Raw genomic sequence first — 18,210 nt, 5'->3', positions numbered from 1 at the left:
TCGCTGGCAAGGTCAGCATCTCATGCCCGTCCCTAATTGCCATCCAGAACATACCATCATTAGGTCACTATCCAAGCATTGTCTTCCCAAGCCCACAAAGGGAGCGCAGGAGCTGAGTTTCTACATTTCCAGGATAATTAGGGGTGGTAAACTCTGGCCTTGCCTGTGATGCCCACACATCTGTAACAAGCTAAAGAAAAGGCTTCCACATCTGACATGATCTGCATAAAGACAGGTGAACTTTACCTCTGAGACTGAAAGCCTTTGAACAGCTCCTGTGGTTCCTATTGACAGCCAGTTAACAAACCATTGAATCAATAGAGGATGAGAACCATCACTACAATGAACCGATTCTGAAGTCAAGCACATTGAATTGGTGCAGTCTTCAAATGACTTTGCTGGTATTGTTATCACCCAGAAAACTGAAAAGCATTAGATACCTTTTACCAACTTGTTACAATATTAATTTCAGGGAACAATGTGAACAATAAATACTATGTCAATTTATTGAGTATTTTATGGAAATGAGATGCAATCCATTTGGACTATCGTTAGGATTTTTTTAACGAAGTATGGACAACATGTAAAAGGGATTGCAATTGAGGGAAAGCTGTGGCATCTTTTAAGCAACAATTGAATGCTGGAGGTGGAGCTTTGTAATTATTTAATTTTTGGGTGAATGAACACCAATTCCAAGGAATGTGGTAAACAAAACATGACTCAGAGACAGAAGGGGATAGTGGGTCAAAGACATGCAGGTCCTAGGCCTCCTCCATCGCCACTCTCTTACCACCCAACGCCTGGAGGAAGAACGACTCATCTTCTGCCTCGGGACTCTCCCACCCCACGGCATCAATGTGGATTTCACCAGTTTCCTCATTTCCCCTCCCACCCACCTTACCCCAATTCCAACCTTCCAGCTCAGCACCGTCCTCATGGCCTGTCCCACCTGTCCATCTTTCTTCCCACTTATCCGCTCCATCCACCTCTCTGACCTATCACCTTTACTCCCAACTTCCGTCCACCTATTGCACTCTCAGCTACCATCCCCCCCCAGCCCCAACCCCCTTCCCATATACCTCTCCACCCCCGAGCCTCCCAGCCACATTCCTGATGAAGGACTTTTGCCCAAAACGTTGACTCTCCTGCTCCTCGGATGCTGCCTGACCTGCTGTGCTTTTCCAGCATCACACTCTTGATTCTAATCTCCAGCATATGCAGACCTCACTTTCTCCTAGTCGCCAAATGCTGTTCCAAAAGGATAGATTTTGAGAAGGGCCTTAAAGACAGAAAGTCAAGTACAGAGAATCCAGGGATTGTATTCCAGATCTTGAGGCCGGGGCAACTGAATGATTAAAACTGGGGGAGTGCAGGAGGCCTGTGTTGGAGGAGTTTCCGTACATTGAAGAGTTGGAGGCGATTACAGAGTTCAATAAGGACAAGGCCATGGAGAGGTATGAAATCAAGGATGGGAGTTTTAAAATCAGACCTTCCTCAACTGGGAGCTGAGGCAGGTCACCCAAGCTGAAAGGCACAAAGGCAATGGGATTTGCTGCAAATTACACATAGTCAGCAGAGTTTAAAATAATCTCAAATAGACAGATGGTACACAGTGAGACACCCAGTCAAGGTGTATTGGAATATCCGAGTCTAGGGATAGCAAAGGCCTGAACGAGGGATTTAGCTGTAGGTGAGTAGAGGTGAAACAGTTGGAACTAAGAATGGATCTCCCTTATCCATGACAATCTTAAAATGACAGCTTCAAAAGAAAATCTTAGATTAATTGGTTCTCATGAGACTCCACAAATCTCAAGTTTTCACTGAATAATTAATGAAGGAGGGCTTTGAAAGGTTTAGAGTGCACTCCTTCGCATTCCTGCCTCTAGAAAATCAGGAAACTGTCTTTGTTTTGCTTTTTGAATACTTTGAATAAATCTACTTCCATCGTGTTTAGAGGGTCTATTCTGGCTTAGTCTGGCCTTCTCAACCTCACTGCGTCCCTGAGGACTAGTGACCCACATGTTAAACTCACACCAGTTACTTGTCTCCGATGAGAGAGCAGTCCAATTGTTCTGTGGGACTATGGCACATTTGCTCAACTGGCAGAGTGGCAGTGTCCCTACCTCTGAGCCAGAAGGCCCAGGTTCAAGTCCCACCTCCCCCCAAGATATATAGAATTGAGTTGATGAATCACATCTTCAGCCAACCTCGAAGCGTGAGCCCTCCTCAGGCTGGTTTCTAGATCTTCCTCACCCCTCGCCTAGACTTCCACCCTCCTGCTTAAACTTATTCCTTCTCTTTTAAATCTTTGTCAAATATTAATTATTTTAGTCAACATTCAAAATGTGATAACAGAGAGGCTCCTCATGACAACCTGTTCCAGCAACAGCTCGCTCATTTTTACACAATTATAGTTCCAAGCAATTAATTTTGGGCTGGGCCCTTTAAATTCACCTACATATTACCAAACAGGGTATTGAAAGAATGCTCTTCAGAACTTAGGCAGCATGACTGAAGAACAGAGTAAGTCCAAAAGAATGCATGGCATGAGCATCTTAGCTCACCTCCTTACCCCCATTCCTGGAGAAAATGGAGGGAGAGGGACAACAAGAATGTTGTGGTGCACAGAGACCCAAGTGGCTGTGTACAGGAATCACAAAAGATAAACATTCAGGTTTAGTAAGTAACTAGAAAGGCACATGGAATGCTGGCCTTCATTCTGAGAAGGGCTACCGTGCCGAGCAGGTTAGGCTCTTTACTCGTTGAGTGTTTGAAAGAACGAGAAGTGATCTGATGAAATATACGAGAGCGAGAGGCTGGCTTTTCGGGTCAGGTGCTGAGCCAACGTGGCGAAACAGAGAACCAAGGGGTTTCGAAATGTGGAGCCTCACATTTAAGGAAAAGAGGAAGTGGAAGAATTTCTTCCTTTAAAGAGTTGTTAGTCTTTAGAATTTTCTACTCTAGAGAACAACGGGGTCGCAGAAATACTGTCAAGGCGGAGTTAGACTGTTGATCAGCAGGAGAATCAAGGGTTATGGAGGACAGGCAGCAATGTGGCATTCAGAACAGAATTAGATTAGCAACAACAGTATTGCATGGTAGAGCTGGCTTATGGAACGCTATGTTCCACTCCTGCTCCGACTGCTCTGTTTATACATTCGCTGAATAGCAGGAAGAAATTGACTAATTCAAGGTCACTTAGCTAAAGTATTATCTGCACTAAGTGATTGTGAACATTAGCGCTGTATTCTGTAGGTGGGGCTGTAATTGTCAAATTAGTCCCCATTGAAATGCACTTCTCCATTGAGCTGCTTTGTACAGGCAGAGCAGCAGGAACAGTGACCAGTCCAATGTGAGTGTTCACATAGCACCATAGACTGAACAACCAACCTGCTGAAACTGTACGCAATGGATTGCTTTCAACAGCCTTAGGTACACAGCTTTAAATGACCACACAGGATTTTATTTTCGTACCCAGATTTCTGTACACCTGAGCCCTTTGACTCTCATTGTCCTAGCATCTGAGAGTCATATCTCGCACTAAAAGAGACCCTTCAGCCCAACTTATTCATGCTGACCAGGTTTCCTAAACTGAATGTCCCATTTGCCTGTGTTTGGCCTATATCCTTCTAAACCTTTTTATCTGTCCAAATGTCTTTTAAATGTTGTATTGCTACCTGCATCTACCACTTCCTCTGGCAATTCATTCCTTGTATGTACCACCCTCTGTGTGAAAACGTTGCCCCTCGCACCTTAAACCTATGCCCTCTGGTTTTGGACTTCCCTACCCTAGGGAAAACACTTGGCTATTTACATTGTCTATACCTCTCATGATTTTATAAACCTCTATAAGGTCACCCTGCAGCCTCCTACACTTCAGAGATAAAGGTCCCAGCCACTCCTTATAGCTCAAAGCTCCAGTCTGGGTAACTTCCTTGTAAATCTCTTCTGCACCCTTTCCAGTTTAATAATATCCTTCGTATAGAAGGGTGACCAGAATTATACACAGTACTCTAAAAGAGGCCTCACCATTGTGTTGTACGGCTGCAACATGACATCTCAACTTCTACCCTTCAGTGTAACCTTAACAGAGCAGCTCACTGCAACAAAAAAAAAGTTGCTGACATGTCACTGATTACAGCTCTACAGTCTCACAACAGGATTAGTGTATTAGCAGCAACCCAGTGCATAAAGCCAATAAGCTGCAAGGACTTTCCATATAACCTTTTGAGGAAAAACCTGCAAAGTTACTTTTCAATTTCTCCTCCACCTCTCCTGAAGGAGGAATCGTTTTCCCTTCAGGATCTAGCCATCATTTCAGACTTGATAAATCCAGCTACACTGCCAGCACAGACTGGGAGTGATGCCCAACAAGGGAAATCAGTTGGGGACTGAATTGTCACTACACTGACAACAAACAGATTAAAATGAAAGATTTTCACATGGGTGAGGCCTTAACTGATCTGGGGGACAGATTTTTTTGTCCCCTTCGGCTGTAGGGAGGCACCTGATTTCAGTAGATAGTAAGTTCCCAGAGATATTTCAACAAGATGGTGTGGGGTCTGCAGGGATTAAGGGTGAGTCAACTCAGTCTGTGGGAGGTCTCATTGGATAGTGTGTGAGCTAAGTATGGGTCAGCTGAATACTTCTGCAGGATTTAGGGTAGGTTTTTAATGGTCTAATGGACCATTTGCTTCACTTCAGCAGAACTCTCAGAATTCTCCAGGTCAAATGGGTGTTTTGGAGGGTTCCGGGAATTCAATGGAATTTTCAATTTTCCAGGCAATCCCTTTGAAGTCTGCTCCGATGGGCACTCTGCCAGATCCCCACATGCAACACTCATTGATGTCGAGAAAATTACTATCTGGCTCTTGGAAAATCTGAGGTTCAATTGTACTGTATGCTTAATGTAGAGATTGATAGATTTCTAATTCCCAGCGGCGTAAACGGTTATAGAGATGTTGTGGGTAATAGGCATTGAGGTACAATCATACCAAATGGTAGGACAGCTTCCATGGGCTCAATGATATATTACTATTCCTATCCAGGACTGCGAATAGCATCCTGTATCTGACTCACTGCCTGATACCGGTGTTTTTCAGAGTGCCCACCCCCAGTCCCACACCCACACAAGTAGAACCCACCCATGTTCAACATTCTCATCTACCTGTATCTCCAACAATTCAATCTATAGACTTGAAGCAGATTCCAGGGCAAAACATGGAGATACACCATCGAGCAATGTTCATCAAATCGTGACCGGGAGGGGAGAATGTTGGATGATTTTTTTTCCCCATCCCCATACAACTGCATCAGTAGCTAACCGAGCACAGGCCCAGGCTCAATTTTAGGATCTTCCGAATCATATTAAGGGAAGTGCCACCACAAGCTCTGTATAGACCTCTGCAGGAACTCAGAAATTTCTAATTTTTAAACAACATTGTTATGGAATTCATAAGAGAAGCAGCAACGAAATGGCCCTTTTAAGGATCAGGGCAATCTCTTCGTCATCTACAACAGCAGACAGCTTCACATTTCGAAACCAATTCAGATAACCAATGACCAGCATTAAACTGCAAATCTTCTTGTGCAACTTGCAACATATACAGAGATTTAACTTCTATTGTAGAGCCATTCTTTATTGAAGTTGATTGAGTGCAGGATTTTAGGGAATGGCATAGAAGCAGCAGAGGGCCATGAATAAAGCCAAGATCAGGGAAATAGATTGGAGAATATTTTGGAAGGATGACAGTGGGGTAAGCAACTGGGAAGGCTTGCAAGTGTACACAAAGACAACTGTAGTGAATGGAATGACAGCTGGAGGGAGAAGGAACATATCAAACATTAACATGTAGAGACCATAAACAAAAGTAGGCCATTCAGCCCATCAAGTCTGCTCTGCTATTCAATGGCTGATTTGACAATCCTTTGACTCTGCCTTCCTGCCTTTTCCCATAACTCTTGAATCCCTTACTGAGTAAAATCTGCCTCTCTCTGAGTCTTGAATATAATTAACAACCACAGGTTCACTAATCATTGATGGAAGGGGTGCTCCTCCTCTCTGTCCTATATAGGTGAAATTATTGGGAGATTATGACCTTTGGTCTTCGACCCTCCCAGAAAGGGGAAACAACCTTTCCACATCTACCCTGTCTAGTCTCCTAAGCATCTTGGGATTTGAAGGAAGTTACAACGGTGAGAATCAACAATACCACGAAAGCACTTCTAGACAAGGACATGGAGTTTGGGTTCCACGTGTTTGAGTTTGGGACATCGATGAAGACGGGGGTTGGGGGGTTTGCGGAATGAGAGCAGGGCTTAATTAAGAACAGGGTAAAGAAGATGTTTAGTGCACTGTCGAACATGGGTGGCGTGCTGGAGAAACCAAACCTAGGCAGCAGAAAGATGTGGCTAACGTTTGGGAGGCAGTTGACTTTATGACATTGAGAGGGGAACTGATGTTGCTATCGGGTTCTTGAAGGGCAACTCATGGCGAAACAGGGCAGCAAACCTCTGCCATCCCTCCAACATCTTCCTCAATATCCATTTCTCGGATCTTAAAGTGTTCGTGTGCCTCTCCCAATTGCTTTCCCATTACTGAGAGTCCATATGCACTGCTCTGAAGTGAAGTTCAACCTGAAGGCTATTTCTCTGTTTCTGAAAGAGTGAGTGTATCCTATTGAATCAGGGACAGGATGCAAAGCCTTTGGGGGGAACCCAAGCTTCGTTGGCTTCAGTCTTGTTGAGCATTTGGAGAAAGTTTTATTTTGCTAGCAGTTGAATAATGTGGCAATGATCAAGGGATGGTGATAGGGACAGAACCAGGTGCCAGGCTAATGTCAGAGGCAATGAATGCCAACATTCGGGTGATAAATTTTAAAAATAGCAAAGGAAAGGGTTAATGATAGGATTTTACCCAGTCTTTCTTTAGGCAGCTTTCTCTACAAACTGATTGCTCTCACACCTCTCTACAGAACTAATGGTGGATGCTTGAGGTACATTTGGTGGTCATCATCCTAGAAATGGATGGGACACTAGTGCAGATATATATTGACTGAATTGAGGCAGTAGGGGCGGAACCATATGAGAGAAAGAGTAAACTAAGGTATCCAATTCATGGAATTTAGTAATATGGAGGAGAGAGAGACAATGCCAAGGGTAACATCATGATGATGACTGATTTGACAGCGAAAAACAAAAGAGGAATCCAAATGCAGTACATCAACAATATGGAATATTGAGCTTGGGGGAATTCAACATAGAAACAGGACCAGGATTGGGAGCATTGGAACAGAAATGTCTTGTGAATGCAGGGGACATTCAAGAATGAGTGTTAGCAGAAGGAAGTGACAAAGCGGACAGTCCAGATTTGAAATTACAACAATCCACATTTACAAATTTCAGAAGCAATGCAGGAGGAGGTGGAGGTGGGGAATAAGAGAAATCCAAATCGTTAAAATCGTTGGGTACAGCACCGTTTAGTGTAGAAGGTGTGAGAAAAGGGAAGGATTTTCAGCAGGAAACTCCCAAAAGAGCTTGAAAGCAGTTAACAAAGATGAGAAAATAATGATGGAGGGCTGCAGCTGAACAAGGTGAAGGTTACAGTGGATTATGTCAACAATGGGTGGGTGGCACGGTGCCTAGCACTACAGCCTCACAGCATCAGGGTCCCAGGTTCGATTCCAGCCCAAGGTGACTGTCTGTGTGGAGTTTGCACATTCTCCCCGTGTCTGAGTTTACTCCAGATGCTCCAGTTTCCTCCCACAATGGTGAATTGGCCATGCTAAATTGCCCATAGTGGGTGTATTAGTCAGAGGGAGATAGGTCGGTGTAGACTGGTTGGGCTGAAGGGCCTGCTTCCACACTGCAGGGAATCTAATCTAAAAATGAAAGTGAAAGCTCTTCCATTGCTAGAATGGAGATTTTACAGGCAAGACCTCGGAGTCATATTCGATGATAAAATTACCAAGAACGTTCCACAAAAGCAAATGGATGTGTACTTTAAAAGAAGAAAATTTTAGTGTCATGAACAAAGAGCAGGTGAATCATGGAGATGTTGTTCAAAGTCTCACCAGTGGCACAGCTGTCTTAATGGACTCCTTCTACGCTGATTATTCCTTTGCTTAGAATGTTGACGGTCACATCAAGGATAACAGGAGCCTTATTTACAAAGGAGCAAGGGAAAGTGGAACAGACAGACCCAACAGTCTCCAAGCCTTAACAAAAGCCAACGGAACTGCGGATTTTATAAATCAGAAACGAAAACAGGAATTGCTGGAAAAGCTCAGCAGGTCTGGCAGCACCTGTGGAGAGAGGAATCAGAGCTAACGTTCAGAGAAGGGTCACTCGACCTGAAATGTAAACTCTGATTTCTCTCCAAAGATGCTGTCAGGCCTGATGAGCTTTTCCAGCAATTTGTATTTTAGTCTTCAAGTCTTGTTTTTTTGCAAGAACGCTGAGTACCCATCCTCTCTTTCACATGGACCATATGATGAGGCTTTATTACCAGCTCCAGTTAAAGACAACAGCCATCTGCAATATTCCAGGCTGCCGTTAAATCAGACTCATAACAGCAGCCCTCATTCAGTTGAACCAGACAGACTTAATTAAATGATTAAAGGCAGATTAATTGTTTACACCCGATCGTAACTTCCATCTCCTCTGGTAATTCAATTCAGGGCCCTCTTGTTATGCAGTGGTAGTGTTCCTACCCCTGGACTGGGAGGCCTGGGTTCAAGACCCACCTGTTCCTGAGCGTGTAGTAACACATCAGAACAGGTTAATTAGGGAATGTCAGTTCAAACCCAAAGTCTCATAGAATTTAATTATCATTGTGAATGAGGGGGAAAAAAGGGCTTCAAATTGATCCATGTCACCAGCAGCAATGAGACTGGCTACAGAGGTAATGGGAAAAACATTATTTTAATAAGCAGTTAGCAATATAGTTGTCAACATGCAATGGTTATTAAAGATACCAAAGCTGATGATTACAAAGTGATTTGTTTGGACAGAATTCATCCCACAGATTTAACTTCTACTCATGAAGGAAACAAAAGGTACTTAAAAGAAACATTTCGCCAGCCTCCGCTCCCAGTATGGAGCATTGTCAGTGGCAAGTGTAGGTTGGGAAGTGAGAGCCACACTTCTGGAAGCCACCTCTGCTGCTGTTGTTGAGGCTGTGTGCTGGAAGGGGATGAGGGTGTTATTCCCATAATGTCTACCCATTTTCATACGGCCGTGTCAGCACTGTCCACTTCCCAGTGATCTGAAACAGCTTTCATCAATGGTTTAGCTCCTTCCACAACCTAGCTGACATCTCTCCCCGGAGAGCTTTATGTACTTTGTACATCAGTCATCCTTCTGAAATGAGATGTCAACACCAATTAGAGTTGAACCAGATGTAACTTCCTAGAAGATGGGGGTTTCTGAGTACACTTTTCCACGCCATAGATTACTCTGGAATTTCAGTCTGATTTTATGTCTCTCCCAGGAGATTACTGTTTTGCACGGGCTTGAGATTACAGAGTTATAGAGTTGCACAGCACAGAAAGAGATCCTTCAGTCCAACTCATCCACGCCGACCAGATATCCTAAATGAATCGAGTCCCATTTAAAAGCATTAGGCCCATAACCCTCTAAACCCTTCCTGTTCATATACTCACCCAGTGACCTTTTAAATGCTGTAATTGAACTTCCCCTGGAAGCTCATTCCAAACACACACTACCCTCAGTGTGAAAAGGTTGCCCCTTAGGTCCCTTTTAAATCTTTCCCCTCTCACCTTAAACCTGTGCCCTCTAATTTTGGACTCCCCATCTAGGGGAAATGACCTTGCCTATTTACTCTATTCATGCACCTCATGATTGTACAAACCTCTATAAAGTCACCCCTTAGCTTCCGATGCTGCAGGGAAAACAGCCCCAGCCTATTCAGCTCAAACACTCCAACCCTGGCATCAACCTTGTAAGCTTTTTCTGAACCCTTTCAAGTTTCACAGCATCCTTCCTCGTATACAGAAGCTTATCAGAATTCAGGGGAGAGACTGAATAAGGAAGAAAATAATTTCCTGTCCATCATTATGCATACATCATGAGGCAGCTCAAATTATTTTACAAACCAGGTGTTTGTGCCACTGGTCAGCAATACATTTTTATCCAGATAAGAAAGGTTAAAAGGCAGCAGCAAATTTATTTAATTATAAGGAGCAACTTCAACTGTAAATTTTTGTTATATCAATCAGCCTGTTCAGGCATGTTATGAGACACCTCGAGAGCAGGTGGAACTTGAAACCAGGCCTCTTGGTCCGGGATAGAGACATTACCACTGCACTAAAAGACCCAGCAAATTCAATGAGGAATGTCAGACATAACACAGTTATTTTAAGCATCCAATTCAGAAATGTTATGGCACACTTCCAGGGCAAGTGGATCTTAAACCTAGATTTTTTTTTGGCTCTGCTAATTGAAAGCTGTACTTTAGAAAACCAGAAAAAGTTACTACTGAGAGTCAACCTCAGGATCTCCTGTTAACAAGGTAGACATTTTAACACACTAAGCCACAGCATCATTTGATGCAACATTCATTGTATATAGGTCTGAAAGAGTTAATACTGAGGCGTTCCATAAGCACCATCCACTGAAATGATGTTATTTGGATCTATAAGCAGAAGAGCTAAGGGTCTCACAAGGGGCGAGGCTCAGTGTCTGGTCCTCCTCAAAGTCTCTGCATCAATGACTAGCAATCAATGTAACTTGCAACTAGTTGTTAAAGTGCAATAAACTATACCTTGTTAATGACAAGAGAATCTTCTAACTTTACCATACAGGAATCTAGACCAAACAGTCCGTGCAGCTTTCTACACTTGGAGAACATGGTGTCAACAACCTTCATCAAGGACATGCAACTGAAACAGTATAGTGGCTATATGCCCTTGCAACTACTTCAACCATGTATCAGCTTGGCCAGCAAAGAGTAATACATTTAATCACCAGTGTATTAGCATTACTAAGTGTAAGCTCAGAAAACAAAAAAAATGTTATTTAAAACGATGTGCAAATGAAGCAAGGATGATATGAGGGAAAAATAATTCATATAGCGAGTTTTTGGGTTTGGAGTGCACTGCGTGGAAATGTGGTGGAGGCAGGTTCAATTGAGGCATTTAAGAGGGCATTGGATGATTATTTGGATAGAAGTGGTGTGCAGAGATACGAGAAAAAGGCAAGAGACTGGCACTAGATAATAGAAACTGTGCAGGCACAATAGGCTGAAAGGCCTCCTCTGCATTGCAACAATTCTGTGATTTTGTGTACAAATACAGATAAGAGTGAGGCTGAATATTGCCATTAGCTGAGGGTCACACTTTCACTGCAGCCAGAAAGTTGCAGGCTCGAGTTCACTTTAGAATTCAACCACATAACCTGGAGATGGTACACTGGATGGGACCACATGGAGCTGACAGGAGTCTCAGCCACCAGCTGCGGAGCCCAGGGTTAGGCCAGGATCATGCCTTTTCAGAAAGCCCACTGCCACATAAGGCAATTGACAGTTCTGGTTGCTCAGTTATAGGAAGGGCATTATATCATATGAAAGGGTTCAGAAGAGATTTACCAGGATGTTGCTGGGTATTGCAGGTTTGAGTTAAAAAGAAAGGCTGGATAGTCTGGGACCTTTCTCACTGGACTGTAGAGGCAACCTGTAGGAGTTTAGACAGAGTTAATGGTAGTTGTTCTTTCTCTAGGATGTGGGATTTCAAGGCTAAGGGGCACATTTTTAAGGTGAGAGGAGAGAGCTTCAAAAAAGACATGCAAGTCAAATCTTTTACACAGAGGATGGTTTGCATGTGGAATGAACAAAAACATGAATAGGAAAGGTTTGGAGGGATATCGGCCAGGACCAGATGGGTGGGACTACTTTAGTTTGGGACTATGCTTAGCATGGACTGGTTGGTCCAAAGAGTTTGTTTCTGTGCCGTCTGACTCCATGACTCTATGACAAACCAATAGTGGGCCTTCCCCTCAGATCGAGGACCCCAACACTGACATTCAGCCCGTGGAGCACTGTTAGCTGGCAGCTCTTTTGAACAGCACTGCCAGTGGGGATGTGGTGGTTGATGCTAGTACAACATCCACCCGAGGCCTAGGATCGTATGATAGGAGGGGAGCTGTCAGCTAGGAGTTATGGGGACAACCGTTGGCAGCAAGGGCAGGGGTTTGTCTCACAATGGGACATTCCCTACCCCCTTTAACCCTCACTGCCCTAATGCAACATTCCACATGTTCCCAGCATGGCAACCCCTGCTCTTGACAGGTTTAGTTCTAGTGATGGTAGGATGAAACTCTCAAGTCGGCATTAACTAATTGGGGTTTCTGCAGGCTTTCCCATCATGGACTTAATTTGGAAAACATCATGGTTGCTTGCCAAACACCCTGCTTGTCCAATCAAATGCCCACACCTCAGCCACCAAACTTGCCACACGAGCGGGTGCAAAGTCTTGCCCACTGAGGAGATGCATGACACAGTTAAATGGCTACTTCTCATGAAATTAGATGCTATGGTTTATCCATTACGTTAGCAGTAAAGATATCATGGTTCAAATGAAGTGAATTCTTGTACATTCCAATAAGTACTTCTCCCTCAATTAATATGATCCAGAAACACAGATTTAGCTCATACTATGTCTTACTATTGTTGTTAATGAAGTTCCACCATTTCTTTAGTTAGAAAACCTCAACACAGTTTTCGTTATATGCCATCATTACTGAATCGAGGACCCACAAGTTTCAAGACGCTGCTTTTGTAAGCTCTAATTGAAGATATCACTGGTGTGGTTACAAAAGCCCAAAAAAGAACGTCTTTACTGGGGAAATATACTTTGTTTGAATTAGTCCTTACAGGGTTACAGGAGCTCACTTGATTCAACTTTAGTTCAAGGCTGAAAAGGCTGGTGTTAGGATAAAAGGTTGTAATTTATATTGAAACCTGTCAAAAAATGTTCAATAAAACAGCAAAAGTAGCTTAATCTTGATTCAGCTAAGAGACATGGGGTTAATAAGTCAGATGTCATCGCGAGCAGTACAGCGTGTCTACTGTTCACTCTTCCACACTGTAATTAGTTGTCAGCAGCACTCTCAAACTAGCTGAGGTCAAAGATATCAACTTCCTCCCGTGAGCAGCACACAAGAAAGTGCTACCGACCGAAACTACCCAACCCACACTCTCCGACAACATGAACAAGCAAGAATATGACTGATCAGAGCTTTCCTAGGTACATTAAGGACTCACATTAATCTCCAAGCAATGTTAATGTTGATCAGCTTCTACCTATATGTGATTTGGTGTGTCAAGTTTTTAAAAGTATCAAATCATCTGATAGTGAGGCATTCACAGTACCAATTATTCCCCTCTTTCCAACTTTCTTGTCGGTTTCAAGTAAGGCTTCTTGACATAAGGCTACACTTAGTGTGAGTTGCCTTCAGCAGGAGGTTATACCTGATGCAGCAATGTTTTTCTTATCTCTAACATAAGAAACTGGACATTGGCATTGCGGTATTGAAAACCCCAACAGACATTTATTACAACAAAGTATTTCTTAGGAATATAAGTGTACAATTATGTTACAAGAGGAACATGCTTTCAGTAGAGTGTCATAGTTCAAGCAATCAGAGGTAATATGGAATATGAAATCTTTAAACCTTCAGGTCACAGTTTATGATGCAGTGATAATATCATGAGCAGTTCTCTTAAAAGCACAGTAACAGTCTGATGGTAGAACAAAACACAATACCGTTCCCCAATTTAAAATTTAGTTCACTCATTTTTACTGTAGCAATAAGGGGCTAATCACTAGGTTTTCTTGAGTTAAAAAAGAACGTGTTTATTACCTGCTAATAACAAAGAAGAACATTAAAGTGCAACATCAAGCACATAGTTTTTGTGTAGTCACTCAATCCTATACTCATACAAGGCCACAGGCACAAAGTTAAAAGGATACAGCAGCCAGAACGCAAAGAAGATAAAACAACATACAGTTTGGAGTCCTCGATTTTGATTTTAGCCCAAGACCTCAATTTGTTATGATCAAATAAAGAACTGTGGATGCTGGAAATCTACGCCAAAGGCAGGTCACCGGATTCAAAATGGTAACACTGCTCTCTTTCCACAGATATTGCCAGACCTGCTGTGTAACTCCAACAATTTCTGATCTTGTATCATTATTGGTTAGTTGGATTCTTAGACTTTGAGCAGTAACAAGTACCGCAGTAATCCTTTAAGTTCACAGTTTCCTGATGTTTCTTTCCAATCAGAGTTGTAACCAGGTTGTTTTTTCCTTTTCAAGAGACAGAAACATCTTGAGCCTGTGTTTAGTTCTACAGTCTAAAATCCCTATCACTTGCTCTGTCAAAAAGCTCCTCGAAAGACAAGCTTGTTCTTTAGTCTTTGTCTTGTTTTCAAGCTTGATAATCACAGGTGAGATTTCATCTTCGGCATGTGAAGATTCTCATAATGGTTCAATCAAAAAGGAGTTGAGGGCCTTTTTACACCTCCCACGCGGTCAGGTGGGGTGGGGGAGATGTGTGTGTGTGTGTGTGTGTGTGTGTGTATCTACTTTATTCTTCTGTGGTAAAGCAGGCTAGTCTTTGTTCAACAACCATTAATTTCATATTATCAGCCATCAGGTGATGCCCGTGGTCATGTGAAGTCAATATCTTAGGTCCCTTCTTAAAACTATGTCCTCCTATGAAAGTCTCAGGTATTACATCTACCAATGGAGTTCAAGTATCAATAGTCTATGTTCTATATCATTGTGACCATATGTAGGAGTGGCCAAGAAGCTCAAATGACTGCAGAAGAACATTTTTGGGGAATGAATCCCCTGACTCAAGTTTCCACGAATCAACACAATAGCTAACAATAAACTAATAAGAACTAACAGAATCCATATAAAAGGTTTGGATGTCAAGGATGGTCATTGAAAGAGGTGTAAACTTGTAAGAATCTCTCCGATTTCTGCAGCTTGTACCCGACTCTATGTTTCATGACAGGGGAGGTGGAAAAAACAACAGTAGAATAGTTGGGGAATTGGTCATGTCTATTCCATGCTCAGTGGTGCAGGTCATGGCTTTGTGTGATCATGATTTTTACTTCCACTGAAGTCTTCGAAAATATGTAAAAATCGTCGGGAGTGATATAAAGTCAGCCGATTTGCTGAAACTTATAATATTGCATAAAGTCAAAATCTACCCAACTTGATACTGGGTATATAGATTTTACAGCAGGCACAATAATCATTCACATTTTTAAAATTCATTCACGGGACATGGGTATCAGTATTTATTCCCCAACTTTAGTAGCCTTTGAGAAGGTATTGATGAGTTTTTTAAACCACTGCAGTCTATGTGCTGTAGGTAGAATCCCAATACTGTTAGGGAGGCAACTCCAGAATTTTGATCCAGTGAAACTGAAGAAATTGTGATAAATTTCTAAGTCAGAGTAGCACAAGACTTGGAGGCGAACTTGGAGGTGATGATGTTCCTATGTATCTTCTGCACTTCTACATTTTTATTGTTTGAGGTTTTGGAAGATGCTATCTAAGGATCTTTGACAAATCGCTACAGTGCATTTTGTACTGCTACAACTGGGTGTCAGTGGAGGAAGGAATGGATGTGGTGCCAATCAATTAGGTTGCATTGTTCCGGATGATGCTAAGCTTCTTGAGTGTTGTACCCACCCAAACAAATGAAGAATGTTCTATCACACTTCTGACTTGTGTGTTGAAGATGATGGACAGGCTATGGGGACTCAGGAGATGAGTTACTCGCTGTAAGATTCTGAACCTCTGACCTGCTCTTGTAGCCGCAGTATTTATATGGCCAGGTTTTGGTAAATGGTAACCCCTCCCAAGAGGTTGGTAGTGGCTGAATCAGTGGTGCTAATACCAATAAATAGCAAGAGGCGATGGTCAGATTCCCTCTGGTTGGAAGTGGTCATTGCCTGACACTCATGTGGTGCAAATATTATACAATGTTATACATCCCAGATAAATTTACCAAAACCACACTTGTGAGGGTCAACCACTCCAACTCACCAACACACACCACCACCAGCTCTGTAGACAAATGTGTTCACAAGGTTGGTGGGGGGGAGGCAGGAGAAAGAATACTCATTTGTTACATTTAAGACAGTTTTCTGTTCTTGGACACAGTTTGGGGAGCACATTGAATTAGGTCGAAAGACCTTCAGCTCTTTGTTAAAAAAAAGTTATATTGAAAGTACAAGCTATGAATACAGAAAGTATTGAAAGTCTTTCCCTTATACAAAAACATAGAATGATACCCATCATTGTTAGCCTAACTATATAGTCAGCAGTACTGTAATCAACCATCATAGAAAGCTGTTTTCAGTAAGTGCACTGTAAAATGTCTTTCAAATACATGCACTTTATTAATATGAGTAAGATAGAAAACAAAAATGTATTAATGAGTCAGAGCCTTATTCAGCTTTACAGTATCTTCACCCGACAATATAATCTGTATAAATAAATTATTTAAAATATATACCAAGCATTGTTCATTACTGATTCTGAAGTTATTTTCCACTCTATCCTGGGAAAGATTGGTACTTTCAATAACACTGGAAAGATTTATATGACTGGGTCAATACACAATAAAAAGCTTGCATTGGATGAATCATTAGAGCTGCATCTCTCAGTCCATGCAGAATTGATATATAGCACTGGGGAAACATTTATAGCAGTGTTACTAGATTCATTGTCAGCACTGAAAGTGCAACTGCATTTCGTAGATGGATAGTCACAATGAATTACTATGCAGAGGTGTGAAATGTGCAATCAATACTTACAGTTGCATCACCAAGTAAAGATGTGTTGGACTTTCATAAATATCTTCCAGTGACACAATGTTTGGATGTTTGATTCTGAAAGAAACAATCAAATTTAATTAGGGCTACTCCTTTGCGCTGACTCTAAAGTCAAAGTTAAAACATCAATGTGAACTCCCCAAACACTCATGAATTACAAGCACTGAAGCAATTGCCTCTACATCACAATTAGTGCATTTTTTGTAAAAGAATTGGCAATACTGAGGTCACAAGGGACACCCTCTTTGTAAGTTTGCCAGGAGCAAGGTTCAAGCTTAAGTAGTCCAGCATTCCACCAGAAAGTCACTAACAGTCCAATACCTGCTCATTATCATGAGTTACTTCCAACATATTTTATTACTCTTTTATTACTCATGTTTTCTTAACCTTCTTCCTGCATAGTCTATCAAATCCGGAAGATTGCTGTTCTTCCTGCTGTGTGGATGATGCTGCTCAAACAAACAGTCATTTTATTTAATATCACTGCTGATTTTATAATTGCTACATTTTCTATTTACGTCATTAGAGATCAAACAGCCCACTGGCAATTCTGAAGAAGTCAGCAATGAAGGAGTTAAAATATATATCTTTTCACAGCAAATAAACAGCGTGCCACACTGACTCACAGACCCTGCAGCTTATATCATCTGATTTCTGACACCTTCCCACACACAAGGTAGTTCACAATTATGATCATTACGAGCACAGCAGAATCAGAATTGAGACTAATCTTTGAATGTAAACAACTTTGAACAGACAAGTTTCCCTTTGGCATTAGGTAAGGCTGTTACAAAGGCTATTTGATTATCAGGGCTCAAGAAAGTGGAAGCATAAAATGTTTAAAATTTTCCCATCTGTGCAATTGATTCAAAAAGCATCACAAACCTCTTCCTCTTTTAAAGGCGATGTTGTGTCAGCGAACAAAGCACTTCAGCAATGCATAGTGGAAAGAATAGCTCACAATTTGCACATTAGTTCAATGGACTCTTGCTTGCCAGCACAGGGGTAAATTTAGACAGCATCAGGAAACCATGTAACACAGTTAAAATCTTGGGCAAGTTAAGGTAGGCTCTGTTGTATGGGTTTGTCAGTGAAAGGCAATTTAAATGCCTGTTTAAAATAATGGATTCAGCACCAACAACACAAGATTCATTAGTCCCAGTCAAACTACCTCAGCATTTTTATACTCAGGTGACGTAACATAACAGGCAAAACAACATTTTCCTGGAAATTCTTCAAAGCTATTCCAATTTTGAACACTGACGCCAGACACAAATTTAAAAAAACATGATCAGAGCCATATATATTGCCAGTTTTTGCTCAGAAGATAATTTGTG

At 42.0% G+C, this 18,210-nt stretch overlaps 1 protein-coding gene across 1 annotated transcript in view; it reads right to left on the bottom strand.

The window, feature by feature from the left end:
- Nucleotides 1–18,210, bottom strand: part of LOC132822284 (calcium/calmodulin-dependent protein kinase type 1-like) — a 197,027-nt gene that overhangs the window by 27,918 nt on the left and 150,899 nt on the right. The window contains exon 4 of the mRNA XM_060835460.1: nt 16,856–16,930. Coding sequence (XP_060691443.1) covers nt 16,856–16,930 — 75 coding nt within the window. The remainder of the gene's footprint in view (nt 1–16,855; nt 16,931–18,210) is intronic.

The sequence above is a fragment of the Hemiscyllium ocellatum genome, chromosome 14, assembly GCF_020745735.1.
Source record: "Hemiscyllium ocellatum isolate sHemOce1 chromosome 14, sHemOce1.pat.X.cur, whole genome shotgun sequence".
Taxonomy (NCBI): Eukaryota; Metazoa; Chordata; class Chondrichthyes; order Orectolobiformes; family Hemiscylliidae; genus Hemiscyllium; species Hemiscyllium ocellatum.
The sequence above is the reverse complement of the archived record's forward strand: the minus strand, read 5'-3'. Positions and strand labels throughout refer to the sequence as shown.